Source organism: Panulirus ornatus, chromosome 5 (genome assembly GCF_036320965.1).
Source record: "Panulirus ornatus isolate Po-2019 chromosome 5, ASM3632096v1, whole genome shotgun sequence".
In the NCBI taxonomy this organism is placed as follows: domain Eukaryota; kingdom Metazoa; phylum Arthropoda; class Malacostraca; order Decapoda; family Palinuridae; genus Panulirus; species Panulirus ornatus.
In genome coordinates this window covers 44,120,472-44,143,773 of record NC_092228.1, presented here as the reverse complement: position 1 = coordinate 44,143,773, position 23,302 = coordinate 44,120,472, and the positions used below count along the sequence as shown (strand labels likewise).

The 23,302-nt window shown below is 43.7% G+C and overlaps 1 protein-coding gene across 3 annotated transcripts in view; it reads right to left on the bottom strand.

The window, feature by feature from the left end:
* Positions 1 to 5,127: 5,127 nt before the first annotated feature.
* Positions 5,128 to 23,302, bottom strand: part of LOC139748749 (uncharacterized) — a 19,250-nt gene continuing 1,075 nt past the window's right edge. For all 3 annotated transcript variants that reach the window (XM_071662171.1, XM_071662170.1, XM_071662173.1), the window contains exons 2-8: positions 20,478 to 20,994; positions 18,010 to 18,099; positions 14,769 to 14,971; positions 11,944 to 12,060; positions 8,976 to 9,207; positions 6,521 to 6,718; positions 5,128 to 5,882 (exon numbers count right to left, since the gene is read on the bottom strand). In XM_071662171.1, the coding sequence (XP_071518272.1) occupies positions 5,258 to 5,882; positions 6,521 to 6,718; positions 8,976 to 9,207; positions 11,944 to 12,060; positions 14,769 to 14,971; positions 18,010 to 18,099; positions 20,478 to 20,716 (1,704 nt within the window). In that variant the 5' untranslated portion in view covers positions 20,717 to 20,994 and the 3' untranslated portion in view covers positions 5,128 to 5,257. The remainder of the gene's footprint in view (positions 5,883 to 6,520; positions 6,719 to 8,975; positions 9,208 to 11,943; positions 12,061 to 14,768; positions 14,972 to 18,009; positions 18,100 to 20,477; positions 20,995 to 23,302) is intronic.

Genomic DNA, 23,302 nt, shown 5'->3' with positions numbered 1-23,302 from the left:
AGGGTTTCTATGGGTCTTTGAAATCAAATACTATCATCTCAGGGTTTCTATGGGTCTTTGAAATCAAATACTATCATCACAGGGTTTCTATGGGTCTTTGAAATCTAATACTATCATCTCAGGATTTCTATGGGTCTTTGAAATCAAATACTATCATCTCAGGGTTTCTATGGGTCTTTGAAATCAAATACTATCATCACAGGGTTTCTATGGGTCTTTGAAATCAAATACTATCATCTCAGGGTTTCTATGGGTCTTTGAAATCAAATACTATCATCTCAGGGTTTCTATGGGTCTTTGAAATCAAATACTATCATCTCAGGGTTTCTATGGGTCTTTGAAATCAAATACTATCATCACAGGGTTTCTATGGGTTTCAATCTAGAGATATCTAGTGGGTTTCTATGTTTTCTCCCCACAGCAAAATGGATCTTGATTTCTTTCTCTTTTTGCGATTTATTATCTATTGTCAGTCTTCCCTAGTTGGGTTTTGGGTCGATCGACCTGGTAGGGGTGAAGGGAGGTCGAGGGATCGTCCCTACACACACACACACACACACACACACACACACACACACATAGCCCTTATGTGCAAGAGTCCTATATTTTTAGCCTTAATATGAACCCTAATGTCCTTTGAATGCATCATTTTTCTGAAGGATGTATGATGAAACGGCCATGACGTGCATGGTGGTAGACAGCAATGTTTCCACGCCCCGTTTTCTACCGTTTAGAAAACGACTCAAGGGGGGTAAGGGGAGGGGAGGTCACCACTCGAGAGACCTGGCCTCGAACCCTGGTTCCCTCGAATGCTTACTGGGTGGGTGTTGTGACGGGTTAAAGGGAGATAGATAGATAGATGGAGAGAGAGAGAGAGAGAGAGAGACAGAGAGAGAGAGAGAGAGAGAGAGAGTCATGGCCTCTGTCTCACAGAGTGAGGGAAGGAGGGCCTCTGTCTCTCAGAGGGAGGGAGGGAGGGCCTCTGTCTCACAGAGGGAAGGAAGGAGGGCCTCTGTCTCACAGAGGGAGGGAAGGAGGGCCTCTGTCTCACAGAGGGAGGGAAGGAGGGCCTCTGTCTCACAGAGGGAGGGAAGGAGGGCCTCTGTCTCACAGAGGGAGGGAAGGAGGGCCTCTGTCTCACAGAGGGAGGGAAGGAGGGCCTCTGTCTCACAGAGGGAGGGAAGGAGGGCCTCTGTCTCACAGAGGGAGGGAAGGAGGGCCTCTGTCTCACAGAGGGAGGGAAGGAGGGCCTCTGTCTCACAGAGGGAGGGAAGGAGGGCCTCTGTCTCACAGAGAGAGTGAGGGAGTGCTAGCAAAATTCAACTCCATTTCAATTCTAAATATTTAGAGACGTGCCCCTCTCTTCTAAATATTTAGAGACGTGCCCCTCTCTTCTAAACATTTAGAGACCTGCCTATGTATGGTCACTAGTACGTTTTTCATCCTTGGTCGCCGTTTCCTGCGTTAGCGAGGTAGCGCCTGGGATCAGACGTAGAAAGGCCACATCTCTTCAAATTCATTCTCTAGCAGTCTATGTGTCATACACTATGTGTGATACACTATGTGTAATGTATGATTCTGTGTATAATACATTTAGGGACATTTAGTTCATTCCTTGTATACCTGTGTCCAGCCAATTTGGTAACCAGTTCAATCCTAAGGGATCCATTGGTAAGTGCCAATACGTCCCTTTTAAATCCCTAAAAAAAAAAGGTTTTAATACCTTAAGTAAACGCTCTTCATCAAGATCATCTTATTTTTTAAATTTAAAGGTTCAATTATAATCACTAAATTTGCAATATTCCAATTTTAATCACTAAATTTGCAATATTCCAATTTTAATCATTAAATTTGCAATATTCCAATTTTAATCACTAAATTTGCAATATTCCAATTTTAATCATTAAATTTGCAATATTCCAATTTTAATCATTAAATTTGCAATATTCCAATTTTAATCATTAAATTTGCAATATTCCAATTTTAATCATTAAATTTGCAATATTCCAATTTTAATCATTAAATTTGCAATATTCCAATTTTAATCATTAAATTTGCAATATTCCAATTTTAATCATTAAATTTGCAATATTCCAATTTTAATAATTAAATTTGCAATATTCCAATTTTAATCACTAAAATTGCAATATTCCAATTTTGATAACTAAATTTGCAATATTTCAATTTTAATCATTAAATTTGCAATATTCCAATTTTAATCACTAAATTTGCAATATTCCAATTTTAACCACTAAATTTACAATATTCCAATTTTAATCACTAAATTTCCAATATTCCAATTTTAAAAATTCCAATTTTTTTTTCTTCCCTTCAAGTCGATGCTAAATCATTCAATCCCCTTAACTAAATCAAGACTTAACCTTATTATATTATTCTTAAACCATCTCCTCACACTACCCAATTACCATCACCCTATTTACTTCTTAGTGAACATATCAATTTGTACTCCCAATTTTTCAATTTAAGAACATCTTTATTTGTACACTTGATATATTCCATGCACACGTCCCAAATACATTGTAACCAACAGTTAACTGTTGCAACAGCTAGTTAACAGAATGAATTACGTTATTTCCTTCTAAATTGAACACACTCTTCCCATTTAATCAAAATATATGGATATATATGGATATATATATATATATATATATATATATATATATATATATATATATATATATATATATATATATTTATATATACAACCGGTATATGTAATTTCATATATATGCTTACATATACCATCAGTTCACTATATGCGCCTCTCTAGTTCATGAACAGTTAGCAAGTTCTTATCATGTCCTTATCTACTTGCCTATCTACCCACAGTAATCTACTAGTTACTGAAATGTTCTAGTGTGTATAACAACCTTAGAGAGGGATCCATTGTGCTGTTACTGTCTGCGTTTCCTTTTCGTATATAAACATCAGACTTTACTTACACATGAATATGTCTTTTCGTGAACAGCTCAGAACACAGGCACTGTTCTCTTGTTCTTAACATGTTCTCAATATCCTTGTATGAACAGCTCAGAACACAGGCACTGTTCTCTTGTTCTTAACATGTTCTCAATATCCTTGTATGAACAGCTCAGAACACAGGCACTGTTCTCTTGTTCATAACATGTTCTCAAGATCCTTGTTTGAACAGCTCAGAACACAGGCACTGTTCTCTTGTTCATAACATGTTCTCAAGATCCTTGTATGAACAGCTCAGAACACAGGCACTGTTCTCTTGTTCTTAACATGTTCTTAATATCCTTGCATGAACACCTCACAACACACTCTTCTCTTCCCTGTTCTTAGTACATCTACAACACCCTTTCATGAACAACCCACAACATGGCCACTGTTCTATTGTTTGTTCTTGAGAGAACATAGCACCCTCCCCACCACCTCACTGATGTTAGAAATGCGTCGAAATATCATTGAAAAGATGGAAAATATCAAGACGCCATATTTTTTTTCTCTCTGTTTTTAGCTACTCCTTTTGCCTCGTAGTTCAGTGTAGCTTCACACATGCTGAAGCCTGAAGTCCGTTGGGGGGATCAAGTCTCTGAAATCTCTAAGGTGGTATGAGCTTCAGTTGCTGAGGGACCCTAGTGGTGTTGAAGGACCCTAGTGGTGTTAAAGGACCCTAGTGGTGTTGAAGGACCCTAGTGGTGTTGAAGGACCCTAGTGGTGTTGAAGGACCCTAGTGGCGTTGAAGGACCCTAGTGGTGTTGAAGGACCCTAGTGGTGTTGGGCCCTTTTGGAAATCAAGGTGGTATGAGCTTCAGACGATGAAGGACCCTAGTGGTGTTGAAGGACCCTAGTGGTGTTGAAGGACCCTGGTGGTGTTGAAGGACCCTAGTGGTGTTGAAGGACCCTAGTGGTGTTGAAGGACCCTAGTGGTGTTGTGGCCCCTTTTTGAAATCAAGGTGGTATGAGCTTCAGACGATGAAGGACCCTAGTGGTGTTGAAGGACCCTAGTGGTGTTGAAGGACCCTAGTGGTGTTGAAGGACACTAGTGGTGTTGAAGGACCCTAGTGGTGTTGAAGGACACTAGTAGTGTTGAAGGACCCTAGTGGTGTTGAAGGACCCTAGTGGTGTTGAAGGACCCTAGTGGTGTTGAAGGACCCTGGTGGTGATGAAGGACCCTAGTGGTGTTGAAGGACCCTAGTGGTGTTGAAGGACCCTGGTGGTGTTGAAGGACCCTGGTGGTGTTGAAGGACCCTAGTGGTGTTGAAGGACCCTAGTGGTGTTGAAGGACCCTAGTGGTGTTGAAGGACCCTGGTGGTGTTGAAGGACCCTAGTGGTGTTGAAGGACCCTAGTGGTGTTGAAGGACCCTAGTGGTGTTGAAGGACACTAGTGGTGTTGAAGGACACTAGTGGTGTTGAAGGACCCTAGTGGTGTTGAAGGACCCTAGTGGTGTTGAAGGACCCTAGTGGTGTTGAAGGACCCTAGTGGTGTTGAAGGACCCTAGTGGTGTTGAAGGACCCTAGTGGTGTTGAAGGACCCTTGTGGTGTTGAAGGACCCTAGTGGTGTTGAAGGACCCTAGTGGTGTTGAAGGACCCTAGTGGTGTTGAAGGACCCTAGTGGTGTTGAAGGACCCTAGTGGTGTTGAAGGACCCTAGTGGTGTTGAAGGACCCTAGTGGTGTTGAAGGACCCTAGTGGTGTTGAAGGACCCTGGTGGTGTTGAAGGACCCTAGTGGTGTTGAAGGACCCTAGTGGTGTTGAAGGACCCTAGTGGTGTTGAAGGACCCTAGTGGTGTTGAAGACCCTAGTGGTGTTGAAGGACCCTAGTGGTGTTGAAGGACCCTAGTGGTGTTGAAGGACCCTAGTGGTGTTGAAGGACCCTAGTGGTGTTGAAGGACACTAGTGGTGTTGAAGGACACTAGTGGTGTTGAAGGACCCTAGTGGTGTTGAAGAACCCTGGTGGTGTTGAAGGACCCTAGTGGTGTTTAAGGACCCTAGTGGTGTTGAAGGACCCTAGTGGTGTTGAAGGACCCTAGTGGTGTTGAAGGACCCTTGTGGTGTTGAAGGACCCTTGTGGTGTTGAAGGACCCTAGTGGTGTTGAAGGACCCTAGTGGTGTTGAAGGACCCTAGTGGTGTTGTGGGGCCCTTTCTGAAATCAAGGTGGTATGAGCTTCAGCCGCTGAAGGACCCTAGTGGTGTTGAAGGACCCTAGTGGTGTTGAAGGACCCTAGTGGTGTTGAAGGACCCTAGTGGTGTTGTGGGCCCTTTTTGAAATCAAGGTGGTATGAGCTTCAGCCGCTGAAGGACCCTAGTGGTGTTGGTGGAGATGGCATATTTGTGCTTCCACATGGTCGTATCTCTGACGAGGAAGGTTCTGTACTCTTCCAGACACTGGAGTTGGCTTTCTCCTTGGCATTTGTTACGGTAGTGGGCCAGATGGCCCTCGTCCCCCGGGTAGAGATGGTACAGGTCGCGGGCGTGGTCCGTGCGCCCTCGTAGGTTCACCAGGGCGTAGTGGGCGTGTAGGCCCAGGGCGAACGAGGTGTCGTGAATGGATTTCGTGAAGACGCCGGGCGGCGTTAGCTTGACGGAGCGGATCACATGTCGCAGAAGGTGTAAGTACGGTGGCAGTCGCTCCTCCGTCGACGTCGACGCTTCTACGTCGTCGTCGTCTACCTGGTCGTCGAAGTAATAGGAGCACCGGGCGAGGTACGACGTGGGCTGGAGGCCCAAGGCGTTCGCCCTGGCCTTCGCCGCCTCCATCATGGCCGGGAGGGACGTGTGCCACGTCGGTAAGAGGAACTCGTCCACATCCCACACCGCCACGTACCTGTGGGTGGAGAGATGACGCAGGAGGCAGTCCGTGTAAGGCACGTTCTCGTCCGTAAACAGGGTGTACCTGCGGCAGGGAGAAAGGGAGGGTTAAACCTGCGGCATGGAGAAGGGGGGAGGTTAAACCTACGGCAGGGAGAAGGGGGGGTTGGTTAAACCTGCGGTAGGAGGAGGGGAGGTTAAACCTACGGCAGGAGAAGGGAGGTTAAACCTGCGGCAGGAGAAGGGAGGTTAAACCTGCGGCAGGAGAAGGGGAGGTTAAACCTGCGGCAGGAGAAGGGAGGTTAAACAGGAGGAGCCACACCGGAGGAGAGCACGTCAAAGGGCAAAAGGGAATATAGCCGCTGACGAAGGCAGGAATCCAGGGAAAAGGGAAGTCGAAGGAAGGACTTTGTTTTCACTGCTCTTACTTGTTTTCACCGCTCTTACTTGTTTTCACTGCTCTTACTAATTGCTCTTACTTGTATTTAGTGCCTTAGCTCCCTTCATCTACTCTATAACCTCCCTCGGTCTCCGTGGTTCCAACCGCAGCCAAGTCTACTGCCAGACTTCGTCTTTGGCAAGGTTTTCACTACCTCCTCTTTTCTCACCGGGCTATATGCTGCCCCTGAGTCCCGTTCCGCATGCCCTCCCATTCCCATACCACTCCTTCCACCTCAGTCAATATCTCTCTCAGTCTCACTTGCCCTTCCTTCTCCTACTCACCTTTGGGTATCGTAGAGAGCGCGATAGAGGTGTGGTATGGATGGCTGGGACCCCGGGCTAGTCCAGGGCATGAGCGTCAGGAAGCCCTCAGCCTCGTAGTAATCAACTACCTTCTTCACGTTAGGATGGGTGGAAGCCTCGTACATTGTTACGTGGTCTACGCCCCAAGCCCGTGCCGCCTCTAGCCATTCCACCAACCTTAGGAACAAAACGGTATAGTTACCCATAAAAATCTTGGCAAAAAATTCGTTTTCTTAGATGACGCTTCTAAGAAAACGCGTCGATTTTTTTATACGTAGACTGCAGTAATAAGCTAAGTCTCTCTCTCTCTCTCTCTCTCTCTCTCTCTCTCTCTCTCTCTCTCTCTCTCTCTATCTATCTATCTATCTATCTATCTACCTCTCTCTCAACTAACGAACAGGTGTAACATGTTCCAAATTTACATACACCGATAGAAATAGATTCCCATTCACTCTCAAGAATATTCACTTAATAGATTTAGATAGAATATGTATCTACTGTAGAATATTTATCTACTATAGAATATTTATCTACTGTAGAATATTTATCTACTGTAGAATATTTATCTACGGTAGAATATTTATCTACTGTAGAAAACACATGAAACACTCAAAATATTTCTTGCTGATGTATATATCTAACTCACCCCTTTCATTCAAAAATTGAACTCTCAAATTTGATTCTTCTTACTCTCAAATTGAACCCTCAAATTTAAGTCTTCTTATTCTCGAATTGAACTCTCAAATCTAAGTCTTCTTACTCTCGAATTGAACTCTCAAATTTAAGTCTTCTTACTCTCGAATTGAACTCTCAAATTTAAGTCTTCTTACTCTCGAATTGAACTCTCAAATTTAAGTCTTCTTACTCTCGAATTGAACTCTCAAAGATAATTTTGATCTTACTCTCAAATTTAAGTCTTCTACTCTTATTCAAATATAATTTTGATCTTACTCTCAAATTGAACTCTCAAGTTTAAGTATTCTACTCTTATTCAAATATAATTTTGATCTTACTCTCAAACTTAAGTAATCTACTCTTATTCAAATATAATTTTGATCTTACTCTCAAACTTAAGTAATCTACTCATATTCAAAGATAATTTTGATCTTACTCTCAAACTTAAGTAATCTACTCATATTCAAAGATAATTTTGATCTTACTCTCAAACTTAAGTAATCTACTCTTATTCAAATATAATTTTGATCTTACTCTCAAATTTAAGTAATCTACTCTTATTCAAATATAATTTTGATCTTACTCTCAAATTTAAGTAATCTACTCTTATTCAAATATAATTTTGAACTTACTCTCAAATTTAAGTAATCTACTCTTATTCAAATATAATCTTGATCTTACTCTCAAATTTAAGTTTTCTCTTATGCAAAGACAATTTTGACCTTACTCTCAAACTGAACTCTCAAATTTAAGTCTTCTATTCAAATATAATTTTGATCTTACTCTCAAATTTAAGTAATCTACTCTTATTCAAATATAATCTTGATCTTACTCTCAAATTTAAGTCTTCTCTTATGCAAAGACAATTTTGATCTTACTCTCAAACTGAACTCTCAAATTTGTCTTCTATTCAAAGATAATTTTGATCTTACTCTCAAATTTAAGTAATCTTCTCTTATTTAAAGATAATTTTGATCTTACTCAAATTTAAGTAATCTACTCTTATTCAAATATAATTTTGATCTTGCTCTCAAATTGAACTCTCAAATTTAAGTCTTCTCTTATGCAAAGACAATTTTGATCTTACTCTCAAAGTGAACTCTCAAATTTAAGTCTTCTATTCAAAGATAATTTTGATCTTACTCTCAAATTTGTAATTTTATATCATTTATTCTAATTCTATTAAAATTCGGAAGCTACGTATAGAACAGCAACTATTCATTTTTCATCAATAATTTCATCTCATTCGAAAAGTTCAAATGTATTTTTTTTCCTATACACGATCGCCATTTCCTGTATTATCAATGTAGCGACAGGGAAAAAAATTTAAGAAAATGGATTCATTCGCTATCATCTTCAAACTCCCCCCTATGCAAGACCAGTCCATTGTCTCCCCCCCACCCCCCACTGAAACGTCGCCCCCCGTATACCACATCGCTCCAATTTGTTCTATCCCGCGCACGCCTCGCACGCTCCTGCCCGTCCACAGACGCGCCTCCTCCACGCTGATACACTGAAACGTCGTCCCCCGTATACCACATCACTCCAATTTGTTCTATCCCGCGCACACCTCGCACGTTCCTGCCCGTCCACAGACGCGCCTCCTCCACGCTGATACACTGAAACGTCGTCCCCCGTATACCACATCGCTCCAATTTGTTCTATCCCGCGCACGCCTCGCACGCTCCTGCACGGCCACAGACGCTCCTCCTCCACCCTGACACTCCATTATAAGGACTTCCTTTTATCCCCTCCTTACCTCCTGGAGAAGTCCCTGACGGGGTTGAAGAGGAACTTGTGGCACAGGGCGAGGTCCTTTTTAGGCTGTGACCCTCCGGGATGGAAGACCCTAAGGGCGTTGGTGGCCGGGTCACAGGCATGGTTCACCAGAGCCACGACCTTGGGCACGACCCGGGGGTCTCTGCCCGCGCGACAGGTCACAAGGAAGGGCAGCCAGTGGCCCGAGAGACGCTCTTGCCAGTGAAGGTAATCTAGTGGGAAGGGAACGAGAGACCAAAAGGGGGCAATTGGAACAGGTACTGACGAAGGAAGGGTGGTTCATGGTCCAAAGGGGATGGGTGAAACAGAGAGAGGAATGATGGAACAGGTTCATGGGATGGAACAGAGAGTAACAGACGCCACTGGGGGTCAAATAAGCCAGGAGGACCCAGGAACACACACACATAAATTTGGGTTTCCTATCCAAATCTATCCTGGTCTAACTTATCCTAACCTTTCCTCTACTAAACTTAACTTAACCTAACCTATCTTCTACTGATCCTAACTTGACCTAGCTTAACCTATCCTCTACTAAACCTAACTTTACCTAACCTAACCTATTCTGTGCTAAACCTAACTTGACCTAGCCTAACCTATCCTCTACTGAACCTAACTTAACCTAGCCTAACTATCCTCTACTGATCCTAACTTAACCTAGCCTAACCTATCCTCTACTGAACCTAACTTAACCTAGCCTAACCTATCCTCTACTGATCCTAACTTAACCTAGCCTAACCTATCCTCTACTGAACCTAACTTAACCTAGCCTAACTTATCTTCTACTGATCCTAACTTAACCTAGCCTAACCTATCTTCTACTGATCCTAACTTAACCTAACCTAACCTATCTTCTACTGATCCTAACTTAACCTAGCCTAACCTATCTTCTACTGAACCTAACTTAACCCAACCTAACCTATCTTCTACTGATCCTAACTTAACCTAGCCTAACCTATCTTCTACTGATCCTAACTTAACCTAGCCTAACCTATCTTCTACTGATCCTAACTTAACCTAACCTAACCTATCCTCTACTGGACCTAACTTAACCTAACCTAACCTGTCTTCTACTGATCCTAACTTAACCCAACCTAACCTATCTTCTACTGATCCTAACTTAACCCAACCTAACCTATCTTCTACTGATCCTAACTTGACCTAACCTAACCTATCCTCTACTGAACCTAACTTGACCTAACCTATCCTCTACTGAACCTAACTTAACCTAACCTAACCTATCCTCTACTAAACCTAACTTGACCTAGCCTAACCTATCCTCTACTGATCCTAACTTAACCTAACCTAACCCATCTTCTACTGATCCTAACTTAACCTAACAACCTATCCTCTACTAAACCTAACTTGACCTAGCTTAACCTATCCTCTACTAAGCCTAACTTGACCTAGCCTAACCTATCCTCTACTGAACCTAACTTGACCTAACCTAAACTATCCTCTACTAAACCTAACCTAACCTAACCTAACCTAACCTATCCTCTACTAAACCTAACTTGACCTAACCTAAACTATCCTCTACTAAACCTAACTTGACCTAGCTTAACCTATCCTCTACTAAACCTAACTTGACCTAACCTAAACTATCCTCTACTAAACCTAACTTGACCTAGCCTAACCTATCCTCTACTAAACCTAATTTGACCTAACCTAAACTATCCTCTACTAAACCTAACCTAACCTAACCTAACCTAACCTATCCTCTACTAAACCTAACTTGACCTAACCTAAACTATCCTCTACTAAACCTAACTTGACCTAACCTAACCTAACCTAACCTAACCAACCTATCCTCTACTAAGCCTAACTTGACCTAGCCTAACCTATCCTCTACTAAACCTAACCTAACCTAACCTAACCTATCCTCTACTAAACCTAACTTGACCTAACCTAAACTATCCTCTACTAAACCTAACTTGACCTAGCTTAACCTATCCTCTACTAAACCTAACTTGACCTAACCTAAACTATCCTCTACTAAACCTAACTTGACCTAGCTTAACCTATCCTCTACTAAACCTAACTTGACCTAGCCTAACCTAACCTAACCTAACCTAACCTATCCTCTACTAAGCCTAACTTGACCTAGCCTAACCTATCCTCTACTAAACCTAACTTGACCTAACCTAAACTATCCTCTACTAAACCTACCCTAACCTATCCTGTATCACACTTATCCTAACTTACCTTAATCTCTCTTTTCTACTCCATCGTATCCTAGCCTCTAAACCTTACCTAAACCTAGCTACTTACCCACAAGGGGTACCCCAGCTCCTTACCCACAAGGGGTACCCCTTACCCACAAGGGATACCCCAGCCACTTACCCACAAGGGGTACCCCTTACCCACAAGGGATACCCCAGCCACTTACCCACAAGGGGTACCCCTTACCCACAAGGGATACCCCAGCCACTTACCCACAAGGGGTACCCCATACCCACAAGGGATACCCCAGCCACTTACCCACAAGGGGTACCCCATACCCACAAGGGATACCCCAGCTCCTTACCCACAAGGGGTACCCCATCTCCTTACCCACAAGGGATACCCCATCTCCTTACCCACAAGGGATACCCCATCTCCTTACCCACAAGGGGTACCCCAGCTCCTCACCCACAAGGGGTACCCCAGCTCCTTACCCACAAGGGGTATCCCTTACCCACAAGGGGTACCCCAGCCACTTACCCACAAGGGGTACCCCTTACCCACAAGGGGTACCCCTTACCCACAAGGGGTACCCCAGCCACTTACCCACAAGGGGTACCCCTTATCCACAAGGGATACCCCAGCTCCTTACCCACAAGGGGTACCCCAGCTTCTCACCCACAAGGGATACCCCATCTCCTTACCCACAATGGGTACCCCTTACCCACAAGGGGTACCCCTTACCCACAAGGGGTACCCCTTACCCACAAGGGTAAGTACCCACTTACCCATGCGTATGGCCCTAGTGGCAATGGGGACACCGTCGTCGTCATACCACAGATGACACGTCGGGGTCGGTGGCGAAGTCGACTCCACCATGAGCAGCAGCCTCACGACCGGGCCTTCTGTAGCAGGGGAAGAAAAGGGCAGGAAAAAGGTTCAACGAGGGAAATAAAAGGGGGTAGGAAAAGTTCAAGGGGGGAAAAAGGGTAGGAAAGGTTCAAGGGGGGAAAAAGGGTAGGAAAGGTTCAAGGAGGGGAAAAAAGGGCAGCAGGAAAGGTTCAAGGAGGGAAAAAAAGGGCAGCAGGAAAGGTTCAAGGAGGGAAAAAAAAGGGCAGCAGGAAAGGTTCAAGGAGGGAAAAAGGGTAGGAATGGTTCAAGGAGAGGAAAAAAGGGCAGAAAAGGTTCAAGGAGGGGAAAAAAGGGCAGCAAGAAAGGTTCAATGAGGGGAAAAAGGCATCAGGAAAGGTTCAAGAAGGGAAAAATGGGCAGGAAAGGTTCATTGAGGGGGAAAAAGGGTAGGAAAGGTTCAAGGAGAGGAAAAAAGGGCAGAAAAGGTTCAAGGAGGGGAAAAAAGGCAGGAAAGATTCAATGAGGGGAAGAAAAGGGCAGGAAATGTTCAAGGAGGGGAAAAAAGGGCAGGAAAGGTTCAAGGAGGGGAAGAAAAGGGCAGGAAAGGTTCAAGGAGGGAAGAAAAGGGCAGGAAAGATTCAAGGAGGGGAAAAAAGGGCAGGAAAGGTTCAAGAAGGAAAAAAGTGCAGGAAAGGTTCAAGGAAGGAAAAAAAGGTCAGGAAAGGTTCAAGGAGGGGAAAAAAAGGGCAGGAAAGGTTCAGGGAGGGGGAAAAAGGGCAGGAAAGGTTCAATGAGGGGAAAAAGGTTCAAGAAAGGTTCAAGGAGGGGAGAAAAGGGCAGGAAAGGTTCAAGGAGGGAAAAAGGGTAGGAAATGTTCAAGGAGGGGAAAAAAGGGCAGGAAAGGTTCAAGGAGGGGAAAAAAGGGGGCAGGAAAGGTTCAAGGAGGGAAAAATGGGCAGGAAAGGTTCAATGACGGGGAAAAAGGGTAGGAAAGGTTCAAGGAGGAAAAAAGGGCAGAAAAGGTTCCAGGAGGGGAAAAAAGGCAGGAAAGATTCAATGAGTGGAAGAAAAGGGCAGGAAAGGTTCAAGGAGGGAAAAAAGGGCAGGAAAGGTTCAAGGAGGGGAAGAAAAGGGCAGGAAAGGTTCAAGGAGGGAAGAAAGGGCAGGGAAGATTCAAGGAGGGGAAAAAGGACAGGAAAGGTTCAAGAAGGAAAAAAGTGCAGGAAAGGTTCAAGGAAGGAAAAAAGGGCAGGAAAGGTTCAAGGAGGGGAAAAAGGGCAGGATAGGTTCAGGGAGGGGGGAAAAGGGCAGGAAAGGTTCGAGGGAAAAAAGGGCAGGAAAGGTTCAGTGAGGGGAAAAAGGGGCAGGAAAGGTTCAAGGAGGGGAAGAAAAGGGCAGGAAAGGTTCAAAGAGGGAAAAAGGGTAGGAAATGTTCAAGGAGGGGAAAAAAGGGCAGGAAAGTTTCAATGGGGGAAAGGGGCAGGAAAGGTTCAAGGAGGGGAAAAAAGGGGCAGGAAAGGTTCAAGGAGGGAAAAAAGGGCAGGAAAAGGTTTAAGGAGGGAAAAAAGGGGCAGGAAAGGTTCAAGGAGGGAAAAAAGGACAGGAAAGGTTCAATGAGGGGAAAAAAGGGCAGGAAAGGTTCAAGGAGGGAAAAAAAGGCAGGGAAGGTTCAAGGTTTTCTGTCATGGCTCAGAACTAGGGTGGAAATGCTAGGCTATACTCTCACCTTTTCTTCCTAGCTCTCTCCTGCAGTACCTAGCTTGCTAGGCTATGCTCTCCTCTTCTTCCTAGCATGCTAGGCTATACTCACCTCTCCTTCCTAGCTATCTCATGCAGTACCTAGCATGCTAGGCTACCCTCCTCCTCTCCTTCCTAGCCTCTGTCATGCTAGGCTACCCTTCCTTCCTAGCCCCCTGTCATGCTAGGCTACCCTCCTTCCTAGCCCCCTGTCATGCTAGGCTACCTTCCTTCCTAGCCCCCTGTCATGCTAGGCTACCCTTCCTTCCTAGCCCCCTGTCATGCTAGGCTACCCTTCCTTCCTAGCCCCCTGTCATGCTAGGCTACCCTTCCTTCCTAGCCCCCTGTCATGCTAGGCTACCCTCTCCTTCCTAGCCCCCTGTCATGCTAGGCTACCTTCCTTCCTAGCCCCCTGTCATGCTAGGCTACCCTTCCTTCCTAGCCCCCTGTCATGCTAGGTTACCTTCCTTCCTAGCCCCCTGTCATGCTAGGCTACCCTCCTTCCTAGCCCCCCCTGTCATGCTAGGCTACCTTCCTTCCTAGCCCCCTGTCAGGCTAGGCTACCCTTCCTTCCTATCCCCGTGTCATGCTAGGCTACCTTCCTTCCTAGCCCCCTGTCATGCTAGGCAATCCTCCTTCCTAGCCCCCTGTCATGCTAGGCAATCCTCCTTCCTAGCCCCCCCTGTCATGCTAGGCTACTCTCCTTCCTAGCCCCCTGTCATGCTAGGCTACCCTTCCTTCCTAGCCCGCCGCGCCCCCTGTCTTGCTAGGCTCCTCTCCTTCCTAGCCCCCTGTCATGCTAGGCTCCTCTCCTTCCTAGCCCCCTGTCATGCTAGGCTACCCTTCCTTCCTAGCCCCTTGTCATGCTAGGCTCCTCTCCTTCCTAGCCCCCTGTCATGCTAGGCCCCCTGCCTTCCTAGCCCGCGCCCCTGTCACGCAGTAACCCTCCTTCCTAGCCCCCTGTCATGCTAGGCTACCCTTCCTTCCTAGCCCGCCGCGCCCCCTGTCATGCCAGGCTACCCACCTTGCACGTCCCTGTCGTCGTAGAAGGCCGAGTACAGGAGGAAGGAGACCCCGGCCACCAGGGCCTCCTGCCACAGGAGGTTCTGGTGCCTGATGGAGAACAGACCCGGGTTGGTGGCGCACCGCGCCCCGCGCCGCGCCTGCCCCGCCAGGAACCCCACGGCCAGGGACGGGTGCCACGCCTCCGACGCCTCGCACGCTGTCCTGCAGGAGATTGGGGGCGTGGGTGAAGTGATGGGGGCGTGGGTGAAGTGATGGGGGCGTGGGTGAAGTGATGGGGGGCGTGGGTGAAGTGATTGGGGCGTGGGTGAAGTGATGGGGGGCGTGGGTGAAGTGATTGGGGCGTGGGTGAAGTGATGGGGGCGTGGGTGAAGTGATGGGGGGCGTGGGTGAAGTGATGGGGCGTGGTTGAAGTGATGGGGGGCGTGGGTGAAGTGATTGGGGGCGTGGGTGAAGTGATGGGGGGCGTGGGTGAAGTGATGGGGGCGTGGGTGAAGTGATGGGGGGCGTGGGTGAAGTGATGGGGGGGCGTGGGTGAAGTGATGGGGGCGTGGTTGAAGTGATGGGGGCGTGGGTGAAGTGATGGGGGGCGTGGGTGAAGTGATGGGGGCGTGGATGAAGTGATTGGGGGCGTGGTGAGTGATGGGGGGCGTGGGTGAAGTGATTGGGGCGTGGGTGAAGTGATGGGGCGTGGGTAAAGTGATGGGGGCGTGGGTGAAGTGATGGGGGCGTGGGTGAAGTGATGGGGGCGTGGGTGAAGTGATGGGGGCGTGGGTGAAGTGATGGGGCGTGGGTGAAGTGATGGGGGCGTGGGTGAAGTGATGGGGGGCGTGGGTGAAGTGATGGGGGCGTGGATGAAGTGATGGGGGGCGTGGGTGAAGTGATGGGGGCGTGGGTGAAGTGATGGGGGCGTGGGTGAAGTGATGGGGGCGTGGGTGAAGTGATGGGGGCGTGGGTGAAGTGATGGGGGCGTGGATGAAGTGATTGGGGCGTGGATGAAGTGATTGGGGCGTGGGTGAAGTGATGGTGGCGTGGGTGAAGTGATGGGGGCGTGGGTGAAGTGATGGGGGCGTGGGTGAAGTGATGGGGGCGTGGGTGAAGTGATTGGGGGCGTGGGTGAAGTGATGGGGGCGTGGGTTTATAGGAGGGGGGAGTTTCAGGGCCCACTCCTTTGGGGTTCATTCCTTCAGGGGTCGCTCTTTCGGGGTCCTCTCCTTCAGGGCTCACTCTTTCGGGGGCCCAATCCTTCGGGGGTCACTCTTTTGGGGCTCACTCTTTCGGGACCCACTCCTTCAGGACCCACTCCTTCGGGGCCCACTCCTTCAGGACCCACTCCTTCAGGACCCACTCCTTCGGGGCTTACTCCTTCAGGACCCACTCCTTCAGGACCCACTCCTTCAGGACCCACTCCTTCGGAACCCACTCCTTCGGGGTCCTCTCCTTCAGGACCCACTCCTTCAAGAGATAGGAAGCAATTACCCATGTACCAGGACAGTGTCTTACCCATGTACCAGGACAGTGTCTTACCCATGTACCAGGACAATGTCTTACCCATGTACCAGGACAATGTCTTACCCATGTACCAGGACAATGTCTTACCCATGTACCAGGACAGTGTCTTACCCATGTACCAGGACAGTGTCTTACCCATGTACCAGGACAATGTCTTACCCATGTACCAGGACAATGTCTTACCCATGTACCAGGATGATGTCTTACCCATGTACCAGGACAATGTCTTACCCATGTACTAGGACAGTGTCTTACCCATGTACCAGGACAGTGTCTTACCCATGTACCAGGATGATGTCTTACCCATGTACCAGGACAGTGTCTTACCCATGTACCAGGATGATGTCTTACCCATGTACCAGGACAGTGTCTTACCCAAGTACTAGGACAGTGTCTTACCCATGTACCAGGACAATGTCTTACCCATGTACCAGGACAATGTCTTACCCATGTACCAGGACAATGTCTTACCCATGTACCAGGACAATGTCTTACCCATGTACCAGGACGATGTCTTACCCATGTACCAGGACAGTGTCTTACCCAAGTACTAGGACAGTGTCTTACCCATGTACCAGGACAATGTCTTACCCATGTGCCAGGACAATGTCTTACCCATGTACCAGGACAATGTCTTACCCATGTACCAGGACAATGTCTTACCCATGTACCAGGACAATGTCTTACCCATGTACCAGGACAGTGTCTTACCCATGTACCAGGACAATGTCTTACCCATGTACCAGGACAATGTCTTACCCATGTACCAGGACAATGTCTTACCCATGTACCAGGACAATGTCTTACCCATGTACCAGGACAATGTCTTACCCATGTACAGGACAATGTCTTACCATGTACCAGGACAATGTCTTACCCATGTACCAGGACAATGTCTTACCCATGTACCAGGACAATGTCTTACCCATGTACAGGACAATGTCTTACCCATGTACCAGGACAATGTCTTACCCATGTACTAGGACAATGTCTTACCCATGTACCAGGACAATGTCTTACCCATGTACCAGGACAATGTCTTACCCATGTACCAGGACAATGTCTTACCCATGTACCTAGGACAATGTCTTACCCATGTACTAGGACGATATCTTACCCATGTACTAGGACAATGTCTTACCCATGTACTAGGATGATGTCTTACCCATGTACCAGGACAATGTCTTACCCATGTACCAGGACAATGTCTTACCCATGTACTAGGACGATGTCTTACCCATGTACTAGGACAATGTCTTACCCATGTACTAGGATGATGTCTTACCCATGTACCAGGACAATATCTTACCCATGTACTAGGACAATGTCTTACCCATGTACTAGGATGATGTCTTACCCATGTACCAGGACAATGTCTTACCCATGTACTAGGACAATGTCTTACCCATGTACTAGGATGATGTCTTACCCATGTACCAGGACAATGTCTTACCCATGTACCAGGACAGTGTCTTACCCATGTACCAGGACAATATCTTACCCATGTACTAGGACAATGTCTTACCCATGTACTAGGATGATGTCTTACCCATGTACCAGGACAATATCTTACCCATGTACTAGGACAATGTCTTACCCATGTACTAGGACAATGTCTTACCCATGTACTAGGACAATGTCTTACCCATGTACCAGGACAGTGTCTTACCCATGTACTAGGACAATGTCTTACCCATGTACTAGGACAATGTCTTACCCATGTACTGTACCTGTTGGAGATTGGGTCAGTTTCATTCATGAGGTAAGGAAGGTATCTGGCAGCTCTTTCCTCCGTCTCAATTAGTCCCCCACAATCACACCTGGGGGTCAAAGAAAACGGGAAGTTGTTACCTAGTGTTTAGATAAGGATTAGAAAACGCAGTGCAGTTGTTACCTAGTGTTTAGATAAGGATTAGAAAACGCAGTGCAGTTGTTACCTAGTGTTTAGATAAAGATTAGAAAACGCAGTGCAGTTGTTACCTAGTGTTTAGATAAGGATTAGAAAACGCAGTGCAGTTGTTACCTAGTGTTTAGATAAAGATTAGAAAACGCAGTGCATCAGTGGACAGTGAAATGATATGGGAAAGATAAATGACAAATATTTACTTGAAAGTATTGTAAACAAAAAACATCAACAATAACAACAAAAAAGTATGTTACCATGTTTGTGTTAAACAATATGACACAAGTGACGAAAGATTTTGGGAAAAATGCCCTGAGGTTACTTTCCTGGCTTTTGGCAACCCTGTTTCCCTTATCTATAGTTAAACAACAAGATAACATATCAGGCCTTTATCCATCCATGGCTTTACCCACAGTTTAATATAAATTATTAATTAATTATTACGATGATTATCAAACGCTTCACCATAATTAACCACAAATGGAGCTTAGTTTCATTCGTATCGTTTTGGGTATTTTTTTCTTAATTTTCTCTCTATATTATGAAATAATTTGAAAAAATTTATATATTGTTGCCAATTTATTCTTAATTTTCTTTTTATATTACGAAATAATTTGAAAAAATTTATATATTGTTGCTGTATATTCTTAATTTTCTTTCTATATTACGAAATAATTTGAAAAAATTTATATATTGTTGCTGTATATTCTTAATTTTCTTTCTATATTACGAAATAATTTGAAAAAAATTTACTTATAGTTGCTGTATATTCATAATTTTCTCTCTATATTACGAAATGATTTGAAAGAAATTTATATATTGTTGCTAATTTATTCTTAATTTTCTTTTATATTACGAAATAATTGAAAAAAATTGATATATTGTTGCTCTATATTCTTAATTTCTTTCTATATTACGAAATGATTTGAAAAAAATTGATATATTGTTGCTGTATATTCTTAATTTCTTTCTATATTACGAAATAATTTGAAAAAAATTTATATATTGTTGCTGTATATTCTTAATTTTCTTTCTATATTACGAAATAATTTGAAAAAATTCATATATTGTTGCTGTATATTCTTAATTTTCTTTCTATGTTACGAAATAATTTGAAAAAAATTATATATTGTTGCTGAAATGATCGTTTTCGTGGTGTCTTCCATTGTATAACGTGATTTCAAAAGCGATTCGTTCGATCAACCAGACAATCAGTACGATGACTTTAGGTCTTGTGTATGACGTTCGCTTATCGTTGAAGTACGATAATCATATTATTCTCCCTTCATACAGCGTAATTACTTTTGAAGTTAATTAAGACACTTCGTACATTTTTGCATAAGAGATTATACGATACTTTTACCCGTTAGGAGACGAGGCGTACGATACTTTTACCCGGGAGGAGGAGACGAGGCCTACGATACTTTCTATCCCGTGAGGAAGAGACGAGGCGTACGATACTTTTTACCCGTTAGGAGGAGACGAGGCGTACGATACTTTTTACCCGAGAGGAGGAGACGAGGCGTACGATACTTTTACAAGTTAGGAGACGAGGTGTACGATACTTTTTACCCGTTAGGAGGAGACGAGGCGTACGATACTTTCTACCCCGTGAGGAAGAGACGAGGCGTACGATACTTTTTACCCGTTAGGAGGAGACGAGGCGTACGATACTTTTTACCCCGTGAGGAAGAGACGAGGCGTACGATACTTTTACCCCGAGAGGAGGAGACGAGGCGCACGATACTTTTTACCCGTTAGGAGGAGACGAGGCGTACGATACTTTCTACCCCGTGAGGAGGAGACGAGGCGTACGATACGTTTTACCCGTGAGGAGAAGACGAGGCGTACGATACGTTTTACCCGAGAGAAGGAGACGAGGCGTACGATACTTTTTACCCGTGAGGAGGAGACGAGGCGTACGATACGTTTTACCCGGGAGGAGACGAGGCGTACGATACGTTTTACCCGGGAGGAGACGAGGCATACGATACTTTTCACCCGTGAGGAGAAGACGAGGCGTACGATACGTTTTACCCGAGAGAAGGAGACGAGGCGTACGATACTTTTCACCCGTGAGGAGAAGACGAGGCGTACGATACGTTTTACCCGAGAGAAGGAGACGAGGCGTACGATACTTTTCACCCGTGAGGAGAAGACGAGGCGTACGATACGTTTTACCCGAGAGAAGAGACGAGGCGTACGATACTTTCTACCCGTGAGGAAGAGACGAAGGAAGGAGGAAGGAGGAGAGAAACATGGCGCCACAGCCCTTCCAACTTGGCCCCAACTTACAGAATCATGACGCCCGCGGGTTGTATGTGGGTCAGGTAGAGGGACAGAGCGAACAGGAGCCCCACGCCCCACAGGAGGGTCCTGACGCTCAACACGGGCCACCTCCCCTTCAGGAGTGGGCGCCACAGGGGCCTCGCCATCTTGGTCACTGTGCGCCAAAAAGGGCCGCGCATTTTCCCTTCATTTCCAGCCATTTCGGGACTTATTCTCTTCCTTGGGCTTAAGAGCGTGTAGTCCATGATTCTACACTACAGTCTTCGACTTTATTTGAGGCCGAACGCATGTTCTAACAATTCTATACACCCAAATCTCTCTTTCATTCCTTTGATACGAGTCTAAATCCTTTTCTAATGACGTTGGTCTAAAGTGGAATCGAGTCTCCTAAAGTGGAATCGGATCGCCTTCGGTTCTGATGCTCTTTTGCCACGTCAGAGGGAGGGAGGATGGGAGGGATCGTGACGTCAAGGGATCCAATTCTTTCAGCCACTCATCAACTCCCGAGTGTTTATTTCTTGTCCTTATGATTGTATAAACACTTTGATTTACTCGATGTTACCACAAGTTAATGGTACATTTATGAATGTATATATATATATATATATATATATATATATATATATATATATATATATATATATATATATATATATATATATATTACCCTTTCTTTGACAACATTTTGATTAATTACAGTGTTTATATGGTCTTCCTAATTGGTATAATGATCACTGTAATTGTTATAATGGTCACTGTAATGTTATTATGATCACTGTAATGTTATTATGATCACTGCAATGTTATTGATATCACTGTGATTTTATCATGATTACTGTAATGTTATCATAATCACTGTAATGTCATTTTGATTACTGTAATGTTGTTATAATCACTGTAATTGTTATTTTGATCTCTGTAATGTTACCATAATCACTGTAATGATATTTTGGTCACTGTAATTATCATAATCACTGTAATGTTATTTTGATCACTGAAATGTTATCATAATCACTGTAATTGTTATTAAAACCTTTGTAATGTTATCTTGATCTGTAATTCTTATTATAATCACTGTAATGTTAAGATAATCACTGTTATGTTATTTTGATCGCTGTAATGTTATCATGACACTATAATGTTATTATGATCACTGTAATTGTTACTGTAATCATTGTAATGTTATTTTGATTTCTGTAATGTTATTATAATCACTGTAAATATTATAATCACCGTAATGTTATTTTGATTACTGTAATGGTATTTTGATCAATGTAATGGTATTTTGATCAATGTAATGGTATTTTGATCAATGTAATGCTATCATAATCACTGTAATTATTATTTTGATCACTGTAATGTTATGATAATCACTGGAGTGTTATTTTGATCACTGCAATGTTATTATGATCATTGTAACGGTATTATGATCACTGTAATGTTATTACGATCACTAATTCTATTATGATTACCGTAATGTTATCATAATCAGTGTAATGTTATTATGATCACTGTAATGTTATCAAGATCACTGTAATTTTATTATGATTACTGTAATGTCATAATCACTGTAATGTTATTATAATCACTGCAATCGTTATCATAATCATTGTAATGTTATTTTGACTGAAATGGTATTTTGATCACTGTAATTATTATTATTATAATCACTAATGTTATGATCACTGTAATGTTATTATGATCACTGTAATGGTATTATAATTACTGTGATTGTTATTATAATCACTGTAATGTTATGATAATCAATGTAATGTTATGATCATTGGAATGTTATCATGATCACTGTAATGTTATTATGATCACTGTCATTTATTATGATCACTGTAATGTTATTATGATCACTGTAATGTTATAATGATCACTGTAATGTTATTATGATCACTGTAATGTTATTAGGATCACTGTAATGTTATTTTTATCACTGTAATTGTTATTATAATCACTGTAATATCATCATAATCAATGTAATGTTATCATGATCATGTAATGTTAGTATAATTATTGTAATGTTATCATGATCACTGTAATGTTATGATCACTGTAATATTATTTTGATTACTGTGATATTATAATCACTGTAATGTTATTTTGATCTCTGTTATGTTATGATGACCACTGTAATGTTAAGATCACTGTAATGTTATTATGATCACTGTAATGTTATTAGAATCAATGTAATGTTATCATAATCACTGTAATGTTAATATGATCACTGTGATTATTTTGATCACTGTAATGTTATTATGATCACTGTAATATTATTATAATCACTGTAATTTTATCATCACTGCAATGCTATTTTGATCACTGTAATGTTATTACAATCACTGTATTTGTTATTTTGATCACTGTAATGTTATTATAATCACTGTAATTGTTACTTTGATCATTGTAATGTTGTTATAATCACTGTAATTGATATTTTGGTCAGTGTTACGTTATTATAATCACTTTTACCACAGAATTTGGTCACTGTCACGTTATTATAATCACTTTTACCACAGAATTTGGTCACTGTCACGTTATTATAATCACTTTTACCACAGAATTTGGTCACTGTTACGTTATCATAATCACTTTGACCACAGAATTTGGTCACTGTCACGTTATCATAATCACTTTTACCACAGAATTTGGTCACTGTCACGTTATTATAATCACTTTTACCACAGAATTTGGTCACTGTCACGTTATTATAATCACTTTTACCACAGAATTTGGTCACTGTCACGTTGTTATAACCACTTTTACCACAGAATTTGGTCACTGTCACGTTATTATAATCACTTTTACCACAGAATTTGGTCACT